General features: G+C 49.5%; 3 protein-coding genes and 1 pseudogene across 4 annotated transcripts in view; 2 read left to right on the top strand and 2 right to left on the bottom strand.

Annotated features, from left to right (window-relative positions):
* Window positions 1-4,849, top strand: part of Glis2 (GLIS family zinc finger 2) — a 22,636-nt gene extending 17,787 nt beyond the window's left edge. The window contains exon 7 of the mRNA XM_004627814.2: window positions 1,909-4,849. Coding sequence (XP_004627871.1) covers window positions 1,909-2,708 — 800 coding nt within the window. The 3' untranslated portion in view covers window positions 2,709-4,849. The remainder of the gene's footprint in view (window positions 1-1,908) is intronic.
* A 602-nt stretch (window positions 4,850-5,451) lies between these two features.
* Window positions 5,452-16,656, bottom strand: Pam16 (presequence translocase associated motor 16). Its single transcript, XM_023711774.1, has 5 exons — window positions 16,516-16,656; window positions 8,133-8,217; window positions 6,920-7,056; window positions 6,497-6,562; window positions 5,452-5,612 (listed from the first exon to the last, which is right to left on the bottom strand). Exons 1-5 carry the CDS (start codon window positions 16,516-16,518, stop codon window positions 5,526-5,528), a joined length of 378 nt encoding a protein of 125 aa, XP_023567542.1. The 5' UTR covers window positions 16,519-16,656; the 3' UTR covers window positions 5,452-5,525.
* Window positions 16,657-19,139: 2,483 nt separating this feature from the next.
* Window positions 19,140-26,978, bottom strand: part of Coro7 (coronin 7) — a 77,251-nt gene continuing 69,412 nt past the window's right edge. Inside the window, exons 16-28 of one of the 2 annotated variants that reach the window (XM_023711772.1) lie at window positions 26,410-26,585; window positions 25,811-25,919; window positions 25,614-25,700; window positions 25,394-25,536; window positions 25,218-25,322; window positions 24,949-25,034; window positions 24,044-24,185; window positions 23,867-23,956; window positions 21,914-22,030; window positions 21,354-21,489; window positions 20,884-20,975; window positions 19,908-19,994; window positions 19,140-19,554 (exon numbers count right to left, since the gene is read on the bottom strand). In XM_023711772.1, the coding sequence (XP_023567540.1) occupies window positions 19,420-19,554; window positions 19,908-19,994; window positions 20,884-20,975; window positions 21,354-21,489; window positions 21,914-22,030; window positions 23,867-23,956; window positions 24,044-24,185; window positions 24,949-25,034; window positions 25,218-25,322; window positions 25,394-25,536; window positions 25,614-25,700; window positions 25,811-25,919; window positions 26,410-26,585 (1,505 nt within the window). In that variant the 3' untranslated portion in view covers window positions 19,140-19,419. Of the gene's footprint in view, window positions 19,779-19,907; window positions 19,995-20,883; window positions 20,976-21,353; window positions 21,490-21,913; window positions 22,031-23,866; window positions 23,957-24,043; window positions 24,186-24,948; window positions 25,035-25,217; window positions 25,323-25,393; window positions 25,537-25,613; window positions 25,701-25,810; window positions 25,920-26,409; window positions 26,586-26,978 lie in introns of both variants that reach the window. The other variant, XM_023711773.1, reaches the window with a different exon arrangement.
* On the top strand, window positions 22,452-22,909 carry LOC101569549 (annotated as a pseudogene).

The raw sequence follows: 26,978 nt of genomic DNA, 5'->3' as shown, positions 1-26,978 counted from the left end.
TTTTTTTTTTGCAGTCCCAGGGATTGAACTCAGGACCTTGTGCTTGCCAGGCAGGCACTTATGCCACTGAGCTATCTCCCCAGCCCCTTACAGCACATACAGCACAGCTAGGTGCCGTATATATGCCTGTAATCCCAGCATTTGGGAGCCCAAAAGAGGAGGATCACCACAAGTTTGAGGCTAACCTGGCCCATATAGTGAGTTCAAGGGCAGCCTGGACTACACAGGGAGACCCTGTGTCAAAATAAATAAGGCTGGCCAAATAGCTCAGAGGATTAAAGCAGCTGCAAGCAGGCTCAGGAGCCAGGAGTTTGATTCCCAGACCTGCTGTGCCAGCCCTGTCCCCGGAGTGAGCTGAGATGGCAATTGAGACTGGATGTGGTGGCAGGCGCCTGCAATCCCAGCACTTGGGAGACTGTAAAAAGGAGAATCATTGTGAGTCTGATCTAGTAGTGAGACCCTGAACACCCTGTAGACCCTTCCCTAAAATACAGAGAAAAAATAAATACATGAATGAGTAAAATAAAATTACTACAGTAAAAGATATACTCTCATTATACTCTCCTCAAAATACTCTTCCTTGCTTTTATCCCATCCCTGCCACTGTTTGAAGCAGTTGTGGAAGTCATTTTTTTTTCTTTTTGCATCCAGCTGAAGGCCTCTTTTGGGAAGGTCTTTAAGAGTGTAGTCAAGGGCCAGTGAGATAGCTCAGTGAACAAAACACCTGCTTAGGCCAAGCCCAGTGACCAGGGTTCAATCCCCAACACCACATACTGCACTGGCCCCGCTCATAGGTGTGCTGAGCCGGCCACCAACGTGGCATGTAATCCCAATGCTGGGGAGTCTGAAAACAGGAGGATCACTATGAGTCCAAGCTATGTAGTGAGACCTTGCAGTCAAAAATACAGTAAATGCCCCTGCTGAGCACCATCCAGCAGTAAGGCAGACTTAGAAAAACATGTCTGTGTTTTGATCCACCTTAGACATTGGATGTGGCACCATGTGCTTCTGGCTTTTCTCCAAAGTCAAAATGATGGTGAAAGGTAGATGTTTTGAATCAGTTCAACACACTGAAATAGGAACAACAGCACAACTAAAGATACTCATGAAAGAAGTTATCTGCGGGGATATACCTCAGCAGCATGAGTGCTTGCCTGGCAAGCACAAGGTCCTAAGTCTGATTCCTGATATCCCCTCCAAAATAAAACCAAGAAGTCTTCCAGAACTTCTTCAAGAAGTAGCAAAAACAATGGGATAAGTGTGTTTGAGGTAAGGGGGAGTATAGTCTGATGAGGATTAGTGGCAATATGACTTTTTTTTTTTGGTGTGTGTGTGTGTGTATTTTAGGGAAGGGTTTACAGGGTGTTTAGGGTCTCACTACTAAATAGGACTAGTAGTGATTCTCCTGTTTACTGCACCACCAGCCCAGTCTCAATTGTGCCCTGGGGGTAGGGCCAGCACAACAAGCCTGGGGATTGAACGTAGGCTCAGCCTGCGGAGCTTTAATCTTTTTTTTTTTTTCTTGCGGAACCAGGGATTGAACTCAGGCCCTTGTGCTTGCCAGGGAAGCGCTTATTCCACTGAGCCATCTCCCTGGCCCTGGCGCTTTAATCTTCATTGTATTTTTTTGGTCAACACCTATTATCATCTCTAAGGTCAAGTTCTGTCCAGTGAAATTCACCCAGTCCATAGCGAAGGGACTGCAGAGTGCATAGTAAGGACATAGTAGAGAGCTATGGCTTAACCACATTAGGTTCTTCTTGCTGTCCCTACCTAGGTCCTATCTTGGGTCAGGTGCTAGGCATACCCCCAGTCAGATAACAAATACTCTAGGTGATTGAGGGTGGGAGGGGGGTGGACAGTGTGAGAGTAGGGAGATAAGACCCCTCACATGACCTCCCCCTGCAGGTGAGAAACCCTACATCTGCCCCTATGAGGGCTGCAACAAGCGCTACTCCAACTCGAGTGATCGCTTCAAGCACACTCGCACCCACTATGTGGACAAGCCCTACTACTGCAAGATGCCAGGCTGCCATAAGCGCTACACGGACCCCAGTTCACTACGCAAGCACATCAAAGCCCATGGACACTTTGTGTCCCATGAGCAGCAGGAGCTCCTACAGCTGCGCCCACCCCCTAAACCACCACTACCTGCTCCCGACAATGGCCCCTATGTCAGTGGGGCCCAGATCATTATTCCCAATCCTGCTGCCCTCTTTGGAGGTCCCAGTCTACCAGGCTTGCCCCTGCCCCTGGCCCCAGGTCCCCTTGACCTCAGTGCCCTGGCTTGTGGCAATGGTGGGGGTGGTGGAGGTGGAGGGGGCATGGGCCCTGGGCTGCCGAGCCCTGTCCTGCCCCTCAATCTGGCCAAGAACCCACTGTTGCCATCCCCTTTTGGAGCTGGTGGACTGGGCCTGCCTGTGGTCTCCCTCCTCGCTGGCTCCGCTGGCGGCAAGGCTGAGGGGGAGAAGGGTCATGGGTTGGTACCTGCCCGGGCCCTGGGTATGGAGGGCCGTAAGACTCCCCTTGAAAGGACGGAGAGCAGTCGCTCCCGGCCAAGCCCTGATGGACTCTCCCTGCTGCCGGGCACTGTGTTGGACCTGTCCACAGGAGTCAGTTCAGCAGCCAACAGTCCAGAGGCACTAACCTCTGGCTGGGTGGTCATCCCACCAGGCTCTGTGCTGCTCAAACCAGCTGTGGTGAACTGAGCCTGACTGCCTACCAGCTATGCAGTACAGCCAGCAACTCCAGGCCTCTGCCCTGACAAACAGAAACCCTTCTGCGAAACAGCAATAATGTTCCATTGCCCTGGGGCCTGGTGGTCTGTGCTTCCCAGGCAGCTGCAGCCTCAGATGAAGGGGCAGTAGGCATGGTGCTACAAGGTCACTGCTGGCTTTCCAGCTCTCAAGTGAGGACCTGGACTTGCCATCCAACGAGAGCTGCGCTCTTGGGTGCTGAGGCCTCACTTCTGGCCTCTTGTCCTATAGTTTCTGTGAGGCCCCCCTCTGCCCATCCTCCCCCTCAAGCCACCCTGTTCTCCTACCCTGGTGCCTCCTTTGTCTTGTGGCTGACCTGTGCAGGTCACCTTCCTTGTTTTACCCAATGGCCAGCAGAGACTGCTGCCCAAGTCCCAGCAGTCAGGTGTATAGGGTAGCATCTACCCTGCCTGCTGCTGTCAGGTTCCCTTACCACTTCCTTCATGTGAGTCATAAGAAAGGAGTCCCCAAGGATCAGAGGTCCCAACCCCACCAAGGCTCACTTAGCCCCTACCGCAGCTTCTTGACCCCTTTCCCTCTAGCCCAACCCTCTGGAGGGAGAGCAAGATAGACGCAGGCCCAGCTAAGCCACAGGAAGACACTGCATTCTCCCTACCTACCCCTGTGACAAGGTGCCTCCCTGACTACTGGAGAAAGGAGGCCTGCTTGGTCAGCTGCTGCCACCCATTGCCCAGCCTAAATCAGCACTGATGGAAGGAAGGTAGGCTGCATTAAGAAGGGATAGCTGACCACTCACCTGTCCCTGCACCTGGACCTCTTCCTGTCTTTTGGGCACACTGGAAGCATGGGAAGTAGATCCAACACATGTAGCCCTCTGGCCCAACCTGGGCTCCATTTTCCTCAACCCAGCTAGACCTAGCCTGAAGAATGTCACCCTATAGAAGCCTGCAGGGCATTGGTCCAGCACTTGGAGAGGGGAGACTGGCTGAGCCACCCCAGGCTGGGAGGTAACTCCAAGTCTTGGGAGTACCAAATCATGGCATGCCAGGGAGGGCCTGAAGAGATATCTAGAGGCTATAGACTAAAGGCTCTGGGCTTACGGGAGGATAGGTCATCAAGAATATCATTGCCTGGCCCCTCTGTTGGGAAAGAGCTGGCTAGAGGAAGGAACCTGACTTAGGACAGCATTCTTTCCTTTAGTTTTTCCCAGCTGAGCTCTTTTCCTAGAGATATGTCCCTTCCACTTCTAGCTCCCTTAGGATTTGTGTGCTACTCTGAATAGGGTCTAGCTCTTCTGCAGGGGCCAGAATAAGTGAAAGATGCTGGAGACATGTGCTCCACAGGCCCACCCACAAACCAATCCCAGGAACCTGGGCCCTGCTGCAAACCACCACCACTGGCCCCTTGCTGTTCCCTCTGCCAGCAGTTGGGAGCTCTGGTTTCTAGGCCAGCACTGTCACTAGACTGCAGAGTGGTCAAGCCCTTCTACTTCTCTTATTTCCAGAACAAAAGAGCTGCCAGATGACAGTGAGGTAGGTCCTCAGCTCTTAAGTTCCTCTGAGTAGCTCTGCTGACCCTACTTTTTGCTGGACTGCCCTTCTGCCCCAGAGGGGTCACCCTGATCTGGCCTGCCTGGCTGTTGGGCCTAGGAGCTCTGGCCATGTTAGCTCTGCCCCTTGAAGGGGCTGTGAGGAAACAGGAAGGAGCTGGTCTCCTTTCTTTGGGGCCTATCCAGGACCCAAGTACACACCCACCCCCAAATCCCTGTCAGAGTCCCAGGCCTTAAGTCCCTCGCTGGGGGATTATGGGCTTGAGACTCAAGCCCAGGAGCAGAGGAACAGGGCACTGGAAGGTGACATTAGCTCAGCATGTGATTCTGTGATAGACCAGGCTTGGAAGGGCCGGTGAACTTTTTGTTGTCAGTTTGTTGTTGCACATTCCAGGATATCAGTATTTTAACAGGTTCTAAGTGCCTTTCTATTGTAGCTTATGTTTTTCCTCCTCTTGGCTCCATTGCTGTTAGCATAGAGTTTAAAAAAAAAAAAAAAAGATAAGCTAATGACTATAACAATATATTCCTCCATGTGAGAGGAAGTTTATAAAGAAACAATAAAAGTGAATTGTGAAGATGGTTTCCGTGTCATGGATGTGACTGGAGCTGGGCTGTCTTGATTCTAGACCACCCCATCCTACAACTGGCTGTGGGATCCTCCAACTATAGCATCAAAAACCCCAACCAGGGTGTTTCTCCTCGACCCTGCAGGTGCTACTCTCTACCTGTGAGCAGGAGTGCTTAGGAGGGGATAGGTGTCAAGAGCAGAGGCAGAAGATTCTGGGCTAAGCACATTGCAAGTGCCACTGCCTGTCATGAATGGTTAAGTGGCACCTCAGTCCAGTGAACTGGATGCTGAGCATTCTGCCCAGGTCATCATGATGCCAGAGTCAAGCCCAGCCCAGGAAGTTCTGGCCAGGGGCTCCTTTACCCTGAAGGGAGGGAGAACACCTGAAGATGACAACTGGATTTTCACGTACCAGGATAGAGGAATGAGCCAGGCATTGGGGGAGCAGTTTTGTGATGGGCTCTGTCTCACACATCGGCCATTTGTCAGCCCTATCTTCACCCACCCTTTAGGCTACCAGTGGTTTCTGCCTCCCATCCCAGCATAGTCCTACAATCCCTACAACAGCAGAAAGAGCAAGCTACCTTCTAGAATTAGGATACACGCACAGGAGAAATGCAGGAAAGACATTTATTACTGAGCTATAAATTAAGAGGCAGTGGGTTGGGATATAGGGGAAGATGAACAGTCATGTTTTAGGCATCTGACTTTTTTCTCTGTCCTCCTGGGCCTGGATTTTGAGTTCCTCATCCAGGCGCTCCTTTGCACGGACGACCTGGGGGAATCAGGAGATCAAGCTCTGGCACAGCCTCTGCCCTTTGTTCCTTGCCTGCATGGCTGGCCTTTTCCCTTCCCTCCTTAGAGGACAGGAGTGAGTTATGAACACTTCCTTTCCTTTAGCAACGTCTTAGGGGATTGCTTCTAGGCCTTTTGGCTAAGATCAAGTACAGCAGTGTCAGGCTGGCAAGATAGCTCAGAGGACTAAGCACCTGCTCAGGGAAAGAACAAGGTCCAGGTTTGATGCCTGGAACCACATGCCACACTGGCACTGGCCCTGCCCCTGGGCACGCTGAGATGGCCAAGACCACGTGTAGTAGCACACACCTGTAATCCCAATGCTGGGGAGGCTGAAACAAGATCACTACCAGTCTAAACTGCGTAGTGGAACCCCAAATACATTAAAAAAATTTATATATATATATATATATATATATATATATATATATATATATATTAGTGTCTCAGGGTGAGGAGCAGTCTGTGGACAGCCCTTTTTCCAGAAGAGCCCAGCATTGAGCATCTGCACTTCTGCAGCTGGAGGGGAGGTCACTATCAGTGGCTGCTCCTGATGCCTCACCTGGGCACTGTGGAACTGGGGGAGCCACAGGAGTGGTAGTTTGTAAGGGCCAAACTGCTATATGCCAGCTGCTGTGCCTGGAAATGAGGGGCCCAAGTAAAGTAGAAGTTCACAGCTTGCTTTCCTTTTTTTTTTTTTTTTTTTTGCTCCAAATGCCTTCAGGGCAGGTTTGGCTGGCTTGAGTTGTGGGGATTGAACCACAGCAACCTGAGCCTGACTGCTTGGTTGAAGCAGCCACTTAAAGAACTGAGCTAAGGGGCAGGCCCCCCCACAGCTTACTTTCTTGGAGAATTAGTACTCACCTTTGACTGCAAGTAGAAGGAGCCACCCACGGACTTATCATTCACTTTAAATAAGTGTTCATAGTTCTGTGGCAGAAAGGAGATGGTGAGCATGTTTACAATCTTGAGGTAAAATATCAGGGAAAGCTAATGAGGAAGTAAAGCTCTGTGGCCTGCTACATCCCACATGCCACACCACATAACTCTAGAAGCTGCTGTGACTGCTGAGGGTCAGAGACAGGACTGGTACATGCAGAAGGGATGAGCTCAGCTACTCCCAATTGCCCCATGTCTTTGCAACTGCCCTAGTTGGGTCTAAAATTTAAGCAACACTGCCTCCTTCAAGTGGGAATCTCCGATGGCTGCAGTCAGAGCCTCTATACACACCCACTTTTGCCAGCCACCCTCCACCCCCAACTTTAGGAGCCAGTCTGGTGACCTTACCTTTTGGATCTCCTCTGCATTCAGCTTGGAGATGTTGAGAATCTGCTGGGCCTCCTGGAGGCTGAGGCCAGAGAGGTTGGATGCAGCTGCAGACTGGTGTCCTGCACGGCCCCGAGCGTCAGCTGCTGCCCGGCTAGCTGTTTGGACATGCAGGTGACCACTCTGTTCTCAGAGGCCCAGAGTGCCCCCTGGGACTTCCAAGTGGGTGGCATAGAAAAGACACATAGGAACAAAAGTGGGCAGGAGAAGTTCTTCTCTAGTAGTGGCTTTTTTTGGGGGGATGGGCTGGGGGATGAGGACAGATATGCCCCACTGGTTGAGTAGGGCAAGATCTGACCATAAATCCTGGCTCCTTAATGGGGCGGTGGCACAGACCTGTAATCCCAGCACTTGTAAGGCTGAGGAAGGAAAACTGATGGGTTCCAGGCCAGCCTGGCCTACAGTGAATTCAAGGATAAGCCTGCACTATGAAGTGAGACCTTGTCTCAAAACATAATAAAAACACCCGGCTCATGGTCCCCAATCTAGACCACAAGATGACCTTGTACCTCTTTTTCCCCAGAGCACAGCAAATTTAAGTTAGTATGGGGACCAGACAAAGTGAAGTTAAGGGCAAGTGGAGAGCAACAGCTTGGCCAGTACTTGGCTGTACAGCAGATATCCAGACTACCAAAGCAGACTGCCTTGGTTGACTGCTTCCCTTTCAATGACCTTAAAGTCCGGAGCCAAACTTCCCCTAAAAGGTCAGATAGTAAATATTTTAACTTTGCAGCCAAATAACCTGTATTTTTTTTGCAAGCAGCCAGAGGGTATGGCAATGCCCTAAGAAAACAGGTAGCCAGGTGAGCCAACTGCCAACTCCTGCCCCTGATGCTCATGTGTCAATGAATTTATCTGATGCAGTTTTTTTTTTGCCAAGGGCAGGGCTGGCATGGCATGTGGTGACAGGGATCAAACCTCGGAACCCTGCACCTGCCTAAGCTTACCTAAGCAGGTGCTTTAGACTGCTGAGCTATCTTGCTGGTCCCCTTACCTGAGAAAGTTTTAAAAACTGGACAGTGCCCCCTAGCAGTGGAGAAGTACCCCAAACTGCCTAAGCCACACACACCCCAGCCCACAGATGGATTCCAGCACTCACAACCAGCCCAGCCCTTGGGAGAAATCTGACCTGAGCAGGAGCTCCCAGTCCAGGGAGAAACAAGCCCAAGCTTACCTGCAAATTCCTGCCGCAAGGCTCGAGCAAAGGCTCTACCCACCACCTGTGCGCCCATCACAATGATCTGGGCCAGGTACTTGGCCTGTGGGCAGAGCAGGCACCTGGTCAGCAGGCTGCCTTCCCAGGGCCTGGAAAGGTAGTACCCACCCTACAGATGGCTGCCAAGTGGCAAGGAAGCTGGTGCACTGAAGGTATGAGGCACTGACTACAGACACAGGCCAAGGGGCCCTGATATAAAGAAAAAGCTTCAGCTGGGAGGAGGGGTTCATATAGTCTCTGGAGTTCCCAGAGTTAGGATAGTCCTATGGCCTTCAGGAAAGGCAAAAGAGCCAAGACAATGTGGCTGCATATAGAGAGTATAACTTACAAATACTGTAGCCTGGCAGGCAGGACAGTCATTTTGCACCCTAAGGCCTCAAATAGCTCTTTTTGTGCTTCTGAGATTGTCTTGTCTAGCCTCCATTTCACCAGAGGTGTAACTTTTCCCCAGACTATTCAAGTCCTGTACTTGGAGTCCATTCCAGTCAACGCAACAAAATTAGAATTCACTTAGAGCAAGACAGTCTCCACTTATAGGAGCTAGAAGCTCACAGGAGGGTATTTAGACAAGCACTAAGGGCTCAGGGATTGGGAACAGTGCAGTTAGTTTATCTCCTCAGCCACTGGTTCAGCCAAGTCATTCAAACACTGGTTTACGTCCTATGTCTATAATACTCTCTGCTCAGCATTTGAGAACAAAGACATACAGAACCTGGTCTCTGCCCTCCTAGTTGGCCACAGACCCACATAGGCTGGCAGGGAAATTGGCTGCAGCAGTGAGGTTATACAGAGACCTTCAACATTTGACTCACTATCCCATGTGGGCACCCAGGGAGTTTTTGTCTAAGATGAGACCAGAAGTACAGTCAACAAGAGGGAGCACTTAGGAACAGGAAATAGGTACTGGGAAAAAGATTGTACTTTTCCTGGGCTGGGTTCTAATGTGAAGACAGAATTGTAAGAGTATATTAGGGCTTTCTAGGCACAGGAATTGGAGGAAAAATATAAGGGACATCTAGGGAGCAGTCAATAGCCTGGGCTGACAGGAGAGTAGACAAAACAGGCAGATGACATGAAAAAAAAAAATACAGATTTTTTTTGTGAAATAGAGAACACATAGATAGCATGTATAAAACATGATTCTCTGGGAGACTAAGGCAGGAGAACCTCAAGATGGAGCACAGGGGCTGGGGAGATAGCTCAGCAGAATAAGTGCTTGCCTGGCAAGTGTAAGGCCAAGTTCAATCCCTGGTACCGCAAAAAAAAAAAAAAAAAAAAAAGATGGAGCACAGACCGGTCAACATAGCAGGACTCTGTTTCATAATATTAAAAAGGGGGAGGGCATCTTGGGAGCCAAGATACCTGTGGTGTAGACCTGCAATCCTGTAACTCCTGGGAGGCTGAAGCAGAATTCTTAAATTCAAGCCTGGCCTAGACAACATAGCAAGACTGTCTCAAAATAAAAAATAATCCCAGTAAACAAGAAGCTGACCCAGAACTGCTGAGTTCAAGGCCAGCCTGGGCTACATAGGGAGAGACTGTCTCAAAATAAAAGAGTTGAGACTATAGTTTAGAGCAAAGGCCCTGGGTACTATCCCTAGTACTAAGAAAAAAAAAAAAAATTGATCTCATGTCCGTGAAAGGATATAAATAGAAGCACAGAGGGCACTGAAACATATTCATTTTACTTTTCTGCTTGTACATCCCTGTAGTTAGAATTCCTGTGTCAGTATTTTTTTTTTTTTTTTTTTGGTGGAACCAGGGATTGAACTCAGGCCCTTGCACTTACCAAGAAAGTGCTTATTCTATTGAGCCATCTCCCCAGCCCCTAGTCAATAAGTATTGACTCAGCTTGTGCGCCAGGTGCTGCAAACATGTCCTACTGTTTGTGTCATTTAATCTCAGTAACCCCAAGGGGTTGGTGATCAACCTGAGGACACAAGGCTGGTACTCAAGGGAATGGGGAGGGTAACCCAGACTTGTGCAAAGTCATCCACAGACTGCTGCCTCCACAGGATCCTGGGGCTTGGAGAGAGGTAACTAAGCAAACTGACCAGTATCAGGAACCCAACTCAGAGGTCAAGGAGGGGCTGTCAGATTCCAGTGGAATCCAGACTCTAGTAGAACTGGGCTCCTTTGGCTCCCAAAACCCTGCCCTCCCCTAACAGGCAGAATGTGATTATAGGCCATTAGGGGAATGAATAAACAGAAGTGGATTTCCATTTTATAAGTAGGTGGAGATTTCACAAGCCCTGGAGATTTCATGAACCCTGGATTTCACACTAGAAAGCACACCTGGAGTTTTGTAATCAAAGTTGGGGAGGGACTGAAGCCAGCTATGTTGCAAATGTAAGGAGTGACAGGCACTTGCTTACTAGGTAACTTTACCTAATTCTGCCCTCCTTGCCTGAAGCCACTCCCAAGTGGGACAGGAGGCTGAGATTTCCTGGTCCTCTCTGACAGGCCATCAGTGACTCTGGAGGGTTTTCCTGATTAACCTTACCTTAAACCAAAAGCCTGTCTCTCTACTGCGACATATCACACATGGCCTTGTAATCACTGGCTTGCTTTTTCTGTTGAAACTGATGACTACTGCTAAATAATGCATGTTAAGAATTGAGGTGCATAGGGGCCTGGCCCTAGCTCAGTCTTTTAAGTGGCTGCTTCCACAAAGCTGTCAGCCTCAGGTTCCTGGAGTTCGAACCTCACCACTCTCCCTCTGGCCAAAAGTGCTCTGAAGGCATTCGAGGAAAAAAAGAATTGAGGTGCAGGCCTGGGATATAGCTCAGAGGCACAGTGCCTGCCTGGCAAGTACAAAGTCCTGAGTTGAATTCCCAGAACCAAAAAAAGAAAGGGCCGGTGAGATAGGTCAGTGGTCTAAAGTGCCTGGTTAGGCAAGTTTAGGCAAAGCACTCAGGGACCGTGGTTCAATCCCCAACACCACATGCTGCAACAGCCCCACTACTTGGGTGAGTAGAGCCAGCCCCCCATGCACACAATGAATTTGAGGTGTTGCCCAGTGTGGTGATGCATGCTTGTAATCCCAGCACTCGGATGCTGAGGCAGGAGGATCAAAAGTCTGAGTCCAGCCTGGACAATTTAGCAAAATCCTGTCTCCAAATAGGATATTTATAGAAAGAACTATGGCTGAGGACAGAGAGTATAGCTTAGTGGCAAAGCACTTGCTCAACATGCAAGGTCCCTAGCACTAAAAAACAAAACAGGGCTAGGGAGATAGCTCAGCAGTCTAAGCACCTGCCTGGAAAGTGCAAGGACCCAGTCTGATTCCTGGTATCACATGTGATGCTGGACCCATGACCCAAGGCGTGCCGTGCTGGCCATCAAAACCAGACGTGGTGACACATGGCTGTAATCCCACTGCTAGGGAGACTGAGACAGGAGGATCACTATGAGTCTGAGCTGCATAGTGAGACCCTGTACTAAATAAATTAAAAAAGAAAATATAAATAAAAACAAAACAATTTTTAAAGTCTGCTTGAGTGGGGGGATAGCTCAGTGGCATAAGCTCCTGCCTGACAAACACAGGGCCTGCGTTTGATTCCCAGTACCAAAAAAAAAAGAGAGAGAGAGAGAGAGAGAGAGAGAGAGAGAGAGAGAGAGAGAAAGAAAGAAAACTCCCAACTGACACTATAACTGGGAACTTCTTCAATCACCCCTGCTCATATTAAGCCAAAGTGACATGGTAGCCTGTGGTTCCACTGTCCATAGCTACCTGGCTATGGGGAAGGCAGGCCTGACCCCCAAAGTTTCAGCAGCTGTATGGGCAGTGCAGCATAGCAGTTACACGGGAAGGCACTGGGATTCCCTGTTTGCAAATCCTGAGTGTGAGGCCCAAGATAAGTTCTCAACCCCTGAGCCCATTCTCTTACTTGTAAAATGTAGACAATACAGCGGTCACAGAAATTAATGAGTATAAGGTGCCGGACAGAACTTAATAACACAGCACTCCCCCCCCCCCCCGTCTCATTGTATAGGACAGGCTGGCCTTTAATTCACTTATGTCGCTCAAACTGGCCTCCAATTTGAGGCATTTGTCCTGCTTTAGCCTCCCAAGTGTTGGGATTACAGCTGTTCACCACCACACCCAGGACTCATCTGATATAGTCAGTCCCTTTGATTCCTCAAGGGTAAAGGTTGGAAAATAAAGTTTTATTCCCTGGAGAATTTGGAAGCAGAAAAGGAAAGCAGGGAATGATGCTGATCCAAACTGAAATCCTAGCTGTGTTCCTCATTAGTTATACTGCCCTGGGCAAACTACCCCACCTTTCTGAACCTCAATTTTCTTACCTGAAAACTGCTTTGGTATGGGAGGTAAGGCACTTGAGATGTAAAACCAAGCAGCTTTTATGACAACCTCAGAACAGCTTTGTTTCCAGACCAGATTCTCTTTGGTAATACTGGTCTGGCGATTGGACAACCAAACCTCTTACCCACCTACATGAACCCAAGTATTTCCCCAAGGACTGGCTATGAGTCAGGCAATGCTTGCAGGGAGCAGAGATCTGCCTGCTGTAGCCACAAGTGACCAAAACAGCACCAGGTAAGGTGACACACCCAGGAGACCCCTTGCACCCCAGTTAACTGACTGATACTCAGACTTGAAGATTCCAAGAGAGAGCAACAAGCCCATGTGGTGACAGGACTCCAACTCTGGACTCACTATGGGTAGCACACACATTCATTTATTGTCTGAGGAGCAACTTGACACAGTACAGCACCCAAATCCACAGCTGGGGTAAAGGACAAAAATAGCCCTAGGGGGCATCCACACTTATCACTTTAAAAAAAAAGTATATCAAGAACAGAAGCCAGGCATGGTGGCACATGCCTGTAATTCTAGCACTTGGGAGGCTGAGACAGGAACATAGGGAACAAAAAGCAAGTGCGGGTGGCACACACCTATAATCCTGAGATGTGGGAGACTAAAACAGGAGTATCTCAAGTTGGAGTCCACCCTGGCCTACATAGCAAGTTTGAGGTCAGCCTGAACTACATATTGAGACCCCCTCGTATCAAAAACCAAAAATAAAACAACATAAAGGAGACAGATGTGGTGATGATGCCTATAATCCTACTAGTCGGGAGGCAGAAGCAGGAAGATTTTAAAGTTTCAGGACATACTTGCACTATGTAGTGAGTTCAAGGCCAGCCTCCAGTACATAGCAAGACACTGAGTGGGGTGATGACAAAAAAGGAAGGAACAAGTCCCACTTTCCATTAGACCTGTGTGGAATAGTGTTCCTTCAAAACAGAACTGCAGGCCCTCAGGCTGATGCACAGACTATCACTGAGATACATCCTTTTCAAGAATTCATTGAGACTAGATAGAAGCCTGGTCGGGGCCGGGGAGATAACTCAGTGGAATAAGCGCTTCCCTGGCAAGTGCTAGGGCCTGAGTTCAATCCCTGATTCCGCAAAAAAAAAAAAAAAAAAAAAAAAAAGATAGAAGCTTGGTCACTGAGGGCACCTGCAAACAGCTGCTGGCATTACAGTTAAAGAGGAAAGAAGTCAGGACAACAACTGTGACATCTGTCTTAGGGTTCCTAGGGCCCTAGCACTGGCCTGCACAGCAGGCCCCCATCATGTACTCAAACAAATCAGTTATTGAGAACACACACATAGCAGCTGGTGAAGATAATATTAGTGGTCTAAGCACCTGCTTGGTAAGTACAAGAATCTGGGTTGAATCCCTGGTATTACATGCTGTGTCAGCCTGCAAAACCTGGCATGGTGGCACACGCCTGTAATCCCAGCACTGGGGAGGCGGAGACAGGGGGATCACTATGAGTCCGAGCTGTGTAGCAAGATCCTATACCAAATAAATAAATAAATAAATAAATAAATAAATGTAAAAAAAAAAAAAGAATAACCAGCCCCTCTGAGCTCTGCTTTACCCAAAACTGTAGTCTCAGAAACTCTGTCCTCAGACAGGGCTTCCAAATGCTTCCTAACCCCTAACTTGAAAGCCTCTAGGAGCTCCAAAGTACACAGTTCTCTACAGCTATGTGCAGATTCAGCCAACACCTCAGCCTGGCATTTCAACCTCTCCATATTCCCTCTACTTACTTTTTTCCTCCATACTGAATACTTCACAATGCTTTTGCTGTTGAGTTCTTTAACTTCAAATTCCCCATCCCAACCTGACACTGTCAAGACCTAAGATCCTTGAGGTCTTGGCTCAACATACTGCCCTTTCACCAGTTCTTCACTAGCAGAGCTCCTGCTACTAGAGAAGTGACTAGAATTACAAAATTGAGGCTTCTGGGCCAGCCAAATAGCTCAGTGGATTAAAGCACCTACAAGCAGGAGCAGGGGCCAGGGGTTTGATCCCCAGGCCTGCCATGCCAGCCCCGCCCCAAGGGCGCACTGACATGGCAATTGAGACTAGGCATGGTGGTGCATGCCTGTAATCCCAGCTCTTGGGAGACTGTAAACAGGCGGATCACTAGTAGTGAAACCCTGGACACCCTGTAAACCTTTCCCTTAAAAAAATAAATAAAATGAACAAACAAAACAAAACTGAGGTAACTTTTAGAATCTTGTGTCACCAAGTAAGGCTGCTTATACCAGGCTTCTTAGCCTTTTTGTTTTTTTTTTTAAAGTACTATAAGGTACTTCCACCACAGCAACCATTGAAGAACAGTAGCCATGGCCCTATGCTATCCCATGGCTGTGGGCCTCAACAAAGGACCACAAGGTGACTAACAATGTGCTCAAACCAAGGCACAGCCGCTACTGCAGACGCCTCACCAAACACATCAAGCTCATGCAGGACATGATCCAGAAGGTGTGCGGCTTCGCCCCCTACAAGCAATGTGCCATGGAGCTGCTCAAGGTCTCCAAGGACAAGCGTGCCCCCAAGTTCATCAAGAAAAGGTTGGGGATGCACATCCGTGCCAAGAGGAAGTGTGAGGAGCTGAGCAATGTGCTGGCCACGATGAGGAAGGCAGCTGCTAAGAACAGAGCCTCTTTAGAATAAAGCTTTGCAGAAAGTTGAAAGAAAGAATCATAAGGTATCTGGGACCTAAAAGCCCGACCCCACATGAAATAAGGTCCGTCCTCCCTGTAGTACTTACTCTCTTTTCATATTAACACACTGTCATTAATTTTAATTTAATTTTATTTTACCAATTCACTTATCTTCTCTTTTAGAATACAAATTCTGCCAGGGCCACATTTTATCTGGCCTTGGCTGGCGGAGGCTCAGAGTTCAATGAGGGAATACAAATGAAGGAGCCAGTTCTGTAAAAGATCACTGTAGATCCTCAATAAATAACCACAAGACAGGAGTAAAGTGGTGGCAAACGTAGCCTGGGGACACAAAGACCTGGGCTCAAAACTGTCTCTGACTTATGGAAAAAATGACCTTGGAAGAGTCAAATTCTAGCTTTAGGTTCCTTATGTGTAAAATGGGGTCAAGGATAGTATGTCTCCATTATGAATTCAATGAGAATCTGCACAAAGCCTCCTCTCAAGGCCTGGAACTTGTAAATACCTAATTTCTACTTCATTCTCCTCATAAATTAGGAGAGTCCCAAACCGACTGAATCAAAATAATTTGGGTAACATATATAGGGCCTCCACAAATCGTGCTCAAGGACCTGCCTTTTAAATTTTTTATTAATTTTGAGACCGGATTTGGCTAAATCGCTGAGTTGCCCAAACCGGGCTCAAGCTCTCGAGCCTCGTGCCTCAGCCTCCCAGACCTGCTTTCCCAACCCTGGACAGGGTCTCTATGTAGTTCAAGGTGGTCTCGACAGCCTCAGCTTCACAGATTGCTGGGAATACAGGCGTGTGCTACCGCTCCCAGCAACCCATGCCTTTCTAAAGGTTCCCAGTTAACCGGCCAGCACACAGGTTTGTGGACTGGCTCTCGGGGACCACAGTACAGCAGAAATGCTATCTTCCCCAGGCCTGGGAACCAGTTCAATACCAGGTCTACTATTTCACCGGGTAGTCGACTGTAAAACGGAGACACTAACCGGCGAACCCCTGGGGCTGCGCTGAGCCCCAAGGCTCGAGGACTTCCTATCTTCCACCCCCCGCTGCCCAGGGTGGCTCATTCTCAGAGGCTGGGCACACCGAGCGGGCGCTTCCGGTCCGCCACACAAGCCCCGCACTCCAGGCCCGCAGCGCCGGGCCACAGGTTGCAGCCCCTCTGCCCGCCGGCTTCCGCCGCGCTGCGACGCCCCCGGACTCCGCCGTGTGGTACGCATGAGACGGGAGCACAGTTCTTTCCGCCTAGCTGGGGCTCGGAACTCGCCGCCCTGTTGTCCTTCCGGCTTCTCCCTCCCGAGTTAGTACCCGCCTCAGGCCTCACCATGGTGACTGCTGTGCCTCAGGAACACGGGGTCGAAATTTCTGGAGCCCCTGACCCGGCTCAATGGCGGTCCGCAGCTCAGAGGTTAAGAAAAGCGCCAGACAGCGCCTGCGTGAGCATGCGCGCCGTCAAGGGCCCGGGAACCGGCGCCAGCTTTGACGTACGCGGGGCGGAGCTTGCCTTAGGTCAGCCGCCTACTAGGCCTGCGTAGGGCGGACCTAGATCCTGGCTGTTGAGCAATTGCCCAAAAAGTGGGGATTATTGCAAGTGGGTCAAAAGTGGTGCTATTGGGGCTGGTGAGATGGCTCAGTGGTCTAAAGCACCTACTTAGAACAAGCTTAGCAAAGCCCAGGGACGGCGGTTCAATCCCCCAGCACCACATGCCAGCCAGCCCCGCCCCCTGGTGGGCTGAGCTGGCCACATACACACAAAATAAATAAATAAATAAATAAATAAATAAATAAATAAATAAATATTAAAAAAAAAAAAAGTGGTGCTATTTATTCCCTGCATTTCTCTAAAATACTTAGGACCAAAACATTATATAAAATTGACACAGTATAGAGTGGGATGCCAAATTCTCCAGAATTTTAAGAAAACAAGGAACTTCAAAATGGGATTCTGCCTATGGAGATACCGGAGGCTCCGTTTTTTCCCTCCAAATCTGCCCTCAGATGACACTCATGAATGTCTACGAGACTCCTCTCACTGTGCTGTAACATACCCTCCATTCTTTTGGGGTTTTGTTTTTTGTTTTGATCTTTTTGAGATAGGGTCTCACTTGTAGCTCAGGCAGGCCTTGAGTTCACTTTATAGCCCAGGCTGGTCTCGAATTTGAAATGATTCTCATGCCTCAGCACACCACCCCAATCTTGGAATTGATTATAGGTCTGTACCCCCATGCCCGGTTTTGTGTTTGTGTTAAGATAGTCTCACTGTATAGTTCAGGGTAGTTTCAAAGCAGTTATGTAGCCCTGACTGGTCTGGAATAGGCTTCAGCCACCATAGCCAGCTTCATATGTTTTTAGTAACAGTCCTTTTTTTTTTTAAATACAGGAATCTTTTTTATTTATTTATTTATTCATTTTATTTATTTTTTATTTATTAGAGAGAGAGAGAGAGAGAGAGAGAGAGAGAGAGAGAGAGAGAGAGAGAGGTGTGTGTGTGGCCAGCTCAGCCCACCAGGGGGCGGGGCTGGCTGGCATGTGGTGCTGGGGGATTGAACCGCGGTCCCTGATGCTTTGCCAAGCTAGCTCCAAGTAGGTGCTTTAGACCACTGAGCCATCTCTCCAGCCCCAGTAACAGTCCTTTTGAGATAGAATTCACACACAATTTGGCTCAAAATTTTATTTATTTGTCTTGTTGACACAGGGTTTCCCTGTGTAGCCTAGGCTGGTCTTCAACTCACAGCAATATTCCTGCCTCAGCCTCCTGAATGCTGGGATTTTAGGCATGCACCATCACACCCAGCTCTCAGCTCACTTTTTTAAAGTCCATAATTCAGTGCCTTCTAGTATATTCACAGAGCTGTGCAATTGTCACAACCATCTAGGTTTTTTTTTTAAAAAAAAACAAAACCTTTTGTCTAAACCATTCTTCTCCAGGCTCTCTCTGGCTGGCTCCTTCAGGTCTTAGCTCTCAAATTAAATGAGTCACCTTCTCAGATCCTTGAACACCCTGGATTACCCCTGTATCTTTTTGTTGTTGTTGCTGTTATTCTTTGTGACAGGGTCTTTTTAATGTAATCAGCCTGGCCTTGAACTCGCTATGTAACTTTCAGACCGGCCTCAAACTTGTATCAATCCTCTTGCCTCAGCCTCCTGAGTGCTGGGAAAACAGGTATGTGCCACCATCTCCTGGCATGCCCCCGCATCTAAATCACATCCTTTCACTAGTTTTTTCTTCTCAATGGCTGGCTGGCTCCTCTCACTCATTTGGTACAGGGCCTCACTATGCAGCTTGGACTTGTAGTGATCTTCCTGTTTTCAGCCTCCCCCAGCACTGGGATTACAGGTATGTGCCACCATGCCTGGTCTTCGTGGCCAGCTCAGCATGCCCGGGGTAGGGGGTGAGGTGGGGGAAGTCTGGCATGGGCTGTGGTGCTGTGATCAAACCCTGGTCCCTGAGCTTGCCTAAGCAGGCACTTAGTCCACTGAGCTATCTCGTCTGCCCCTCAATGATTCTCTTAACACTGTGCTTTCCCGAAGATAGTCTGGGGTTCTCTTAGGCAACAAAGTTATATTAAACTTAAGCTTCTATTTACTCTTTGCTGCCACCATAAAAGGTTGCTCTCTGCCATGTGCCACTCTGTCTTGGACCTAGCTGAGTATGGACTGAAACTTCCAGTAACTGAGAGCTAAATAAACCTTTCCTTCTTTTTTTAAAAAAACAAAAAACCTTTAAGCTCCCTGAAAGACCTGCTCTCCTGTTCATTACAGTAGGCTAGGACATCTAAGCTGTTGCTGGGCTCCTGAGTGCTGAGTGAAATGAAGTCCTAGCAGCCTGCATCTAAAAAGCCTTAAAAGCAAAATAAGGCTGGGACTGGAAGCACAGGGCCTAACCCCTCTCTCATATTCCTCCTATCCTCACCTTCTTTTCAGTCAAAGACCAGAGGACGCAGAAAGTGGCCAACTTAGAAAAGTTTAATTGCTGCAAACATCCAGGGTGTGTGCAGGCTGGTTGGTTCCTGTGGAGCTAACATTGCACCAACTGGGCAATCAGTTTGCTAAGGCCCCTTTTCCAGGCATCAAGCCTGGGAAGGAGAGCAAATGGTCCCAAGCCTCTGAGGCTGGAGCTGCTTCAAATGACTCAGTGAGGGGCCAGCTCCCCATGCTCTTGTCTCTGAACTGGGCAACAGGTAAGATTTGTTGGCATATAGTAACTTAAAGTGCTGGACAAAACCAGTCAAGGCTGGGATTGGCTGGGGTCAGTAGAAAGAGCAGGAGAGACAGAGAGCCCAGGGCCTGCCCAGGGACATGCTTCTGACCCCTCTCTACCCCATTCACATGCTAGCAGGCAGTTGAGGAGAAGCAGCTGGTCCTAGAGAAAGCAGAGGTGCAGACAATCTCAGGAATTTCAAGTGGGCCCAGCGGCCACCAAAGTGCCCAAAGCCCACAGGAAACCAGGGCTTCTGGGATGGAGTGTGCCAGAGCCAGAGAGGTGTCTTCCAGTTTGGAGAGATGTGAGGTATGCAGAGGTACAAGGTGGTTCTAGGAGGTGGCAGCAACAGCTGTGGCCAGAGGTGACTGGTGGGTAGGCTAGTCCTAGGGTGATAAACCAAGAAGTAGGAAGCTGTTAAGAGGCCTAGGGAGGGAGGGGACACATGCTGCAGTGTGCACTGGAGAGGCAGTGCTGCCAGCTAGAGAGGCTGAGTCCATTTTCCTTTCACTCACCCATTCATCCTCATCCACCCCTTCAAAGGAGTCCTGGGGCAGTGGGTCTTCTCGGTTTCCCAGCTTTGCTACCATGGCATTCAGTAGCTACAAAGTTTAGGCAGGAGAAGAACTGAAAGGAGCAGGACTCACTGACCTCCAAACCATCAGACCCCCATAGTTATAAAACTTCATGATGCTTTGAAAAGTTTTTTCAAGTAAAACCCTGCCAAAGTTGATGGGTTTTCACTGAAAAGACCACAAGGACTGAGACAGTGGGCACCCTGACACATACCTATAATCCCAGGAATCGAACTCATGACCTCGAGCTTGCCAGGTAGGCGCTATGCTGCTGAGCTATATCTCTGGCCCTAATTTCAGCTATTTGGGAGGCTGAGGTAGAAGAATCACAAGATAGGGCTACCCCAGGCTACTAAAAAAGACTGTCTCAGCAGTTTAAAAAATTTATTATTATATTTTTGGGATAGTGTTTTGAGACAGGGTCTTGCTGTATTGTTTAGGCTGGCCTTGAATTTGAGGTAAGCCCCCTGCCTTAGCTTTCCTAGTGCTAGGCATGTGCTACCATGCCTGGCAAAATTAAAACTTTAAATGAGGTAGCTTAGTAGGTAGAATGCTTACACAGCATTTGCAAGGCCCTGGGTTCAATCCCCAGTAGAGCAAAAGAACAAATAGAGACAGAGACTGTGGCACAGTGCCTCTGTCAGGTGCCACCTGTCTATGTACACTACCTCAAATGCACTGCAGGGTCCCTAACACACTTTGGTCCCTAAACTCCAGCTTTGGTTGTGTAAGGCCTGTCCAAGTTGGGACCTCTCCAAGTTGGGACCTCTCCCTGCCCTACCTGGCTTGGTGTGCCCTGGGAACAGCATATGCAGGGACCTAGAAGTTCTCCCCATGAGAAGATCTGGGTTGCAGCTACAGGCCTGAAGGACAACCAACCACAGCCAAGACACAAGGGAAGCTCTCCTGTGCCTACCTCTTCCTTCTTTTGTTGGTCGGACTTCTCTTCCAGGAACTGCATTGAGGATGGGGCTCGCCGGACAGGGGTTTCTCGAGGAGCTTGGCTCACTGGGATGGAGCAAGGATAGGCATCAGACAGTTCCCTGGGTGAGAACTGCTCAGTGCCACGCCTAGGGGACTCCCTGGCAGAAACCCAAGAAGGCATTAACAGCTACTGAACCCTCTGTTTAGGAGGTTTGCCCTGGGTAGCAGCCGGTATGCTGAGTATATTTATTGGGGGTGGAGTCTTGAATGGAAACACAGATCACAGTTCCTACTCTCCAGAGGCTCAGAGATGATCTGGAGACATGGCCCTCCATCCTCCTTCCAAGTTCAAAATCTCAGTGCACCAGCAGGAAGAAAGGACTGGAGTTGGGCTGTCTGCCCCCTCCTCCAGCCCTGCCCAAACTCCCTTGTTTCCTCTCCATACCCAGCCCTGTATTCCACCTGGGATCATGTCAGGAGGCTGCAAGCTGAGTAGCTGGGGTTGTCCATTAGTGCCTCCCAGCCAGGCCTCGGCACTGAGCACAGGCTCCCAGCTCACAGCTGTGTGCGGGAACACGTCATCCTGGAAGAACTCTTTCTGTAACGGTAAAGGGAGTTATTCTGAGATGTGGACCAAATGGCAGGGCACCCTCATATCAAGATCTGGTGTATAACCTCATACATGCGGCGATTTGTATGAGTTTTGTGAATTTCTGCAGAATAAGGAAGCAGGTAAAATAAAAAAAATAAAAAATAAAAAAAAGAATAAGGAAGCAGGTGTGCTGGGGAGATAGCTCAGTGGCTTAAGCGCCTGCCTGGCAAGCGCAAGGTCCCGAGTTTAATCCCTGATACAAAAAAAAAAAAAGAAAGAAAGAAAAAGAAAAGAAAATTAGAATAAGGAAACAGGTGTCACAAAGAATAGCGAGCAAAGAGGTCTGGGGGCAGAACCAGAGAGAAAATGAAGTCTCTGTCAAGGGCTGAAAATGGGAACTAAACACTGGAGTCCTTGGACCCAATCTCACCCTCACTCGGGGCAGGCGGAAAGCAACAGGCTCTAGAGAGGTTTGGCGTAGCCGCAGGCACCGGGCAAACTCCACTTCCCGCACGTCACACTCAGTCTTGGGCAGGAGGATGAAGCCCTAGGGGAGAATGAGGAAGGAGAAGTTACAGCCAGGAGCTTCTGACTGTGCACAGAGCATCCTTACTTAAGACCGCAAAGACTTGCTGGGTGTGGGTGGTGGCACACACCGGTAGTCTGAGCACTCAAGAGGCAGAGGCAGGAGGATTGTCACGAGTGTGAGGCTAGCCTGGATTACACAGTGAGTTTAAGACCAACCTGAACTATATACTGGTGACCCTATCTCAAAAAACCAAATAGGCCAGGTGTGGGCACCTGTAATCAGAGCACTCAGGAGGCTGAGGCAGATGGATCATTGCAAGTCTGAGACAAGACTGGGCTATAAAGTGAGCTCAAAGCCAGCCTGAACTGCATAGCAAGATCCTATCTCAAAAAGACAATAATAGAATGCATTCTGGGAAAGCAGCAGCACCAGATCCAAGATGATGGCTAGAAAGAGGCTGATGAAGAAACTTGAAGAGATCTACAAATGTGGAATGAAAAACTGCTGTAACATCCATAGTGAAGCTAATTTATTGACTTGGCAAGAGCTTATTGTTCCTGACAATCCTCCATGTGATAAGGTGGCCTTTAGAATTGAAATCAACTTTCCAGCAGAGTATCCATTCAAATCACTGAAGATCACATTTAAAACAAAGATCACCCAAACAATGATGAAAAAGGGCAAGTCTGTCTGCCAGTAATTAGTCCTGAGAACTGGAAGCCAGTGAAGAAGACCGACCAAGTAATCCAGTCCCTCATAGCACTGGTGAATGACCCCCAGCCTGAACACCCGCTCCGGGCTGACCTAGCTGAAGAATACTCCAAGGACCGTAAAAAATTCTGTAAGAATGCTGAAGAGTTTACACAGAAATACGGGGAAAAGCGACCTGTGGACTAAAATCTCCCACAAATGATTCCAGCAAGTGTGAGCAGAGACCCTGTGCAGTGCATTCAGACATCCTGCACAGCAGGACTCTGTGGAAAATTGACACATGCCACCACCTGGTGTTCACTTGTGGCAGTTATTTCTTTTTAAAAAATTTTTACTCATTTTAGTGAGAAAAAGATAAAATAGCAATGAAATAGTTTTAAAACAGGTTAGTAGGGCGTTTACAGTAGTTAATACATTGTATATTACTGTCTTTCTACAGTTTTCTAAATCAAAAGTGATCTAGTAGGGCCGGCCACATAGCTCAGCAGATTAAAGCACCTGCTTAGGCAGATGCAAGGGCCAGGGGTTTGACCCCCAGCTTGCCATGCCAGCCCTGCCCCTGGGGCATACTGAGATGGGACTGAGGCTGCGCATGGTGGCATGCACCTGTAATCCCAGCATTTGGGAGATTGAAAAACAGGAAGGATTACTACAGGTCTGATCTGTGTAGTGAGGTCCTATAAACCCTGTACAAAACCTCTAAAGAATTAAAAATTTAAGATATTTTAAAACAACAACAATAATAACACAATAATAATAATATCGCCAGGACCATGGCCTATCCCTGGACAGTAGCATATGGATAATGTGTACAAGTAGCTCTCAGAAGGGGACTGATATGTAGCCTTGAACTGTTTGCACAGAGTGCAAACTCCTACCATCACCACTTGAACTTGCAATTCTCCTGCCTCATCCTCCGAAGTAGCTGTGGTTACAAGGGTATATCACCATGCCCAGCTCCTTTTTAATGATAAACATAACTAGCTCTCAAAATTCCTAATTTCATAACCAGCTGGCCACAAGGGGCACAATAGTGGCCAGAATAGCCCAGGCTCCTGCAATTCCCCTAATGGCCACCAGAGGGAAGAGGAGCCCTGTGATGCCACATGGAGACAGAAGGCTCAGTCATCAGGGCAGCCTTACCTTGTGTGGATCAGGTGAAGTGAAGCTGTTGCACTCCAGGAAGAAAGGGGCCTCAGGAAGCAGCTCATATAAAAACACACGGGTGTCACCCTGGGGGATGGAGGAGAGGGTGGGAAGGTGATGGTGAAGCAACTTCACCAGCCCCTCCCCTCACCCAGGCCTCCTGGCCCAGCTCACCTTGCCTGTGAGGAGCACCAGGCTGGTGTCAGGGTCGTAGCTGGGCAGCAGGGTGGATGGTGCCACATCGAGGCCCAGTACTGCTAAGGGGCCACTTGCCAAGGCATCAGCCATGTACAGCAACAGCTGGCGCTCACTTCGACTGCCAGAGGGTCAGGGCAGAAGGACCTCAGGGCTGGAGAGGCCAGGGGGAAGGCAGAAGCCACCACAGGGACCCCATCCTTTCTGGGCTGCGGAGCCTGAGGCCCACTGAGCAATGGGAGAGCCGAGTCCAACCCTAAGAAATGGCCTGTCTAGGATAGCAGCGTGTTAACCTGCCATTCCGCCTCAGCACTCCTCCAGATTAGGCCCCAGGGCCCAAGCAAGGGGCTGACCCTCGTCTGGTTTCTTCCCTTCACACTGCTCCTCTGACTGCCTCTGGGTTCAAGAGCTTTCTGGCCTTTTCCTCCAGGTCTTGGTCAGCAGCCCCTACATGGCCCAGCTCAGATGACACTTCCCTTTGGAGGCCCTTCCTGATCCTCTTCTAAAGTGCATCTTGGACCATCTTCTGGGTCTTTCTAACTTGTCTGTTTTTTTTTTTTTTTTTTTGCTTCCTGTGATACACTTGGTCCCCAACAGGCCAAGCCTCCTGGGCTTGGCTCTCTTGGGATCCCCCATTATCTCATTTTCCTCCCTATCCCTCCCTCTCATCCACTTACCAGTCCATCTGTTCACTTACCTACTCATCCATGTACTCATCCATCTATCCCCTTATCCATCCTTCTACCTACCACCCAACCCTACCCAACCATTCAGTAAGTGAGGGGTAGGAACTGGTTTTGCAGGCCTCACAGGTATCTGTGACTTTAGGAAAGGGGACTTAGGCAGCTTCTGAAGCCTTGGGATGGTTGTCCCTGAGTTCTCACCTGTCGAAGCCAGACACCAGAAGACAGCAACCATTGCACACCCAGACAATGCGGGCTCCACGACCTCCCTCAGGGCCAGGACCTTCCTGTTGAGATACAATATGTGAATCTTTTTTTTTTTTCCAGAACTAGGGATTGAACTCAGGCCCTTGCACTTGCCAGGGAAGTGCTTATTCTACTGAGCCATCTCCCTGGCCCCCAACATGTGAATCTTAACCTAGGTCCCCCAAGCTGGGCCCGTGAGCCACTTCCAGTCCATAGTTGCTCACCTGTAGGGGTTTGGGGCCTCTCCTGGGTTCATAGGCCCGTACATATCCATCCTTGCAGACAGTGGCCAGCTGCTGCCCATCAGGACTCCAAGCTAAGCCAAAGATCTGGAAACAGGTGAGGACATGAGTGGAAGATTCTCACCTCATGGCTGTCCCTGCCTACACAGTTGTCTTACCTGGTCTTGGTGGCCCTGCAGCCTCAGCTGCTCGGCTCCAGCCTTCAGGTTCCAGATTCGGATGGTGAGGTCATAGGAAGAGGAGGCCAGCACATTGGCTGCCAGTGGGTGGAAGCGCAGAGAGTAGATCTTCTCTGTGTGGCCTGGGGGAGGGCTGTGAGGTGACACTAAGCTCCTTGAAGCAACTACCTCACCAAGTCCCATCCCAGGCCCTTCTGACCTGTGAGCACAGCCTCTGGTGTGGTGAGCACAGCATTCAGACCCCCTGGGGGCACGCGCCACAGTCGGATACGGGCATCCTCTCCAGCTGTAGAAAGAGACCAATAGCTTCTCACCGTTGGGCCTCAGACCCCAGCCTCAGTTCTCTTGCCCCACTCAGGACCTGGGACTCTCAAGCCAGGCACCCAGTCTACTTACCCACAGCGAGGCGGTGGGGGTCAAAGGGGTCCCAAGTCAGATCAGTCACTGCTGCCTTGTTCTGCAGCGTGGGCAGTGTGGTGTCAGGCAGTCGGCCAGGCTTCTTCAACTGTAGGTGCCCCCAACCATGGCCCATGAGACCCACACAAGCGTTAGTCCCAGGAATTGTAGGGTGCCAGGACCCCCACCCTCTGCAGATGTCCCCACTGCTGAGTGACCCAACCTCTCTACTTTAGCCACCTCTGGTTTGAGTCACTAAACCTTGTGCCAGCTGGGAAGTCCCATAAAGTGAGGGGGTGACAGCGCAGGGTAATGGAAAGAGCTCAGGCTCCAGGCTCAGGTGGTCTGAAACCAGCTCCACTTATGCAGCTGTGTGACCTGGGCAGGTCACTAAAACCTCTCTATGCTTCTTCACCCTCATCTGAAAAATGGGAATAAGAAGCACCTGCTACATGGGGCAGCTGGGAAGACTCCTGGGTTTGCTGGTAGGTGTTTGATACATGATCTGTGCTTATGAGGTCCTGTGATTAGCTAAGGCTCCTAATGTCCTTGCCACTGCAGGAACTGAGGGGCAGCCCTGGTTGGGCAGGATCACTTACCTCAAGCACAGCCACCTGCCCACCACTGCCCAGCAGAGGCACAGCCACACGCAGCTGGTTGGCACAGAAGCCATCACTCTCACCAGGTGTGGTGAGATTAAGCCCCTTGAGGTTGGTGATGTGGCTGTCTCGATGCAGGACAGTGCCCTGAGCATGGCGGAACTTGGAACTGGGGCCTGGAAAGGGGTAGGTATAGGGAGCTTTGAGTGAGATGCTGTGCCTGTTCACCCTGCACTCTGGATCCTGCCTGCCTGCTTGCCTAGAGTGTACCTGGGCCAGGCTTCTCCAGAGGCGGTGCACACAGCTCACCTGGGAAGATCCCCCTTACTTCTCTGCACCTTAGGGATCTCAGTGAAACCCCAGGAAATGCTGCTTGGGAACCAGTGGTCCACGCTGCCCTCTGATTTTACAAATGACATTCAGGAGCCTCACTCTAGCCTGTAGGCTGAAAGGACAAATGACAGCACAGAGCTGCAAGTCTGGGCAAGCGGGGGTGGCTCTCATAAAGTCTACCCTCAAGACCAGGAAAGGATATTATTTGTTGAAAAATAAAAAAAAAATTAAAAAAA

This window comes from Octodon degus, unplaced genomic scaffold (assembly GCF_000260255.1).
Source record: "Octodon degus isolate 3935 unplaced genomic scaffold, OctDeg1.0 scaffold00021, whole genome shotgun sequence".
In the NCBI taxonomy this organism is placed as follows: domain Eukaryota; kingdom Metazoa; phylum Chordata; class Mammalia; order Rodentia; family Octodontidae; genus Octodon; species Octodon degus.
The sequence above is the reverse complement of the archived record's forward strand: the minus strand, read 5'-3'. Positions and strand labels throughout refer to the sequence as shown.

What these genes read in the sequence shown, in the direction of transcription:
- Pam16 (XM_023711774.1), bottom strand. An exon ending in ATGCAGAGGAGATCCAAAAG is followed by an intron (nt 6,563 to 6,919) that starts GTAAGGTCACCA and finishes TTTCTGCCACAG; the next exon opens with AACTATGAACACTTATTTAA. An exon ending in CCTTCTACTTGCAGTCAAAG is followed by an intron (nt 5,613 to 6,496) that starts GTGAGTACTAAT and finishes TGATTCCCCCAG; the next exon opens with GTCGTCCGTGCAAAGGAGCG.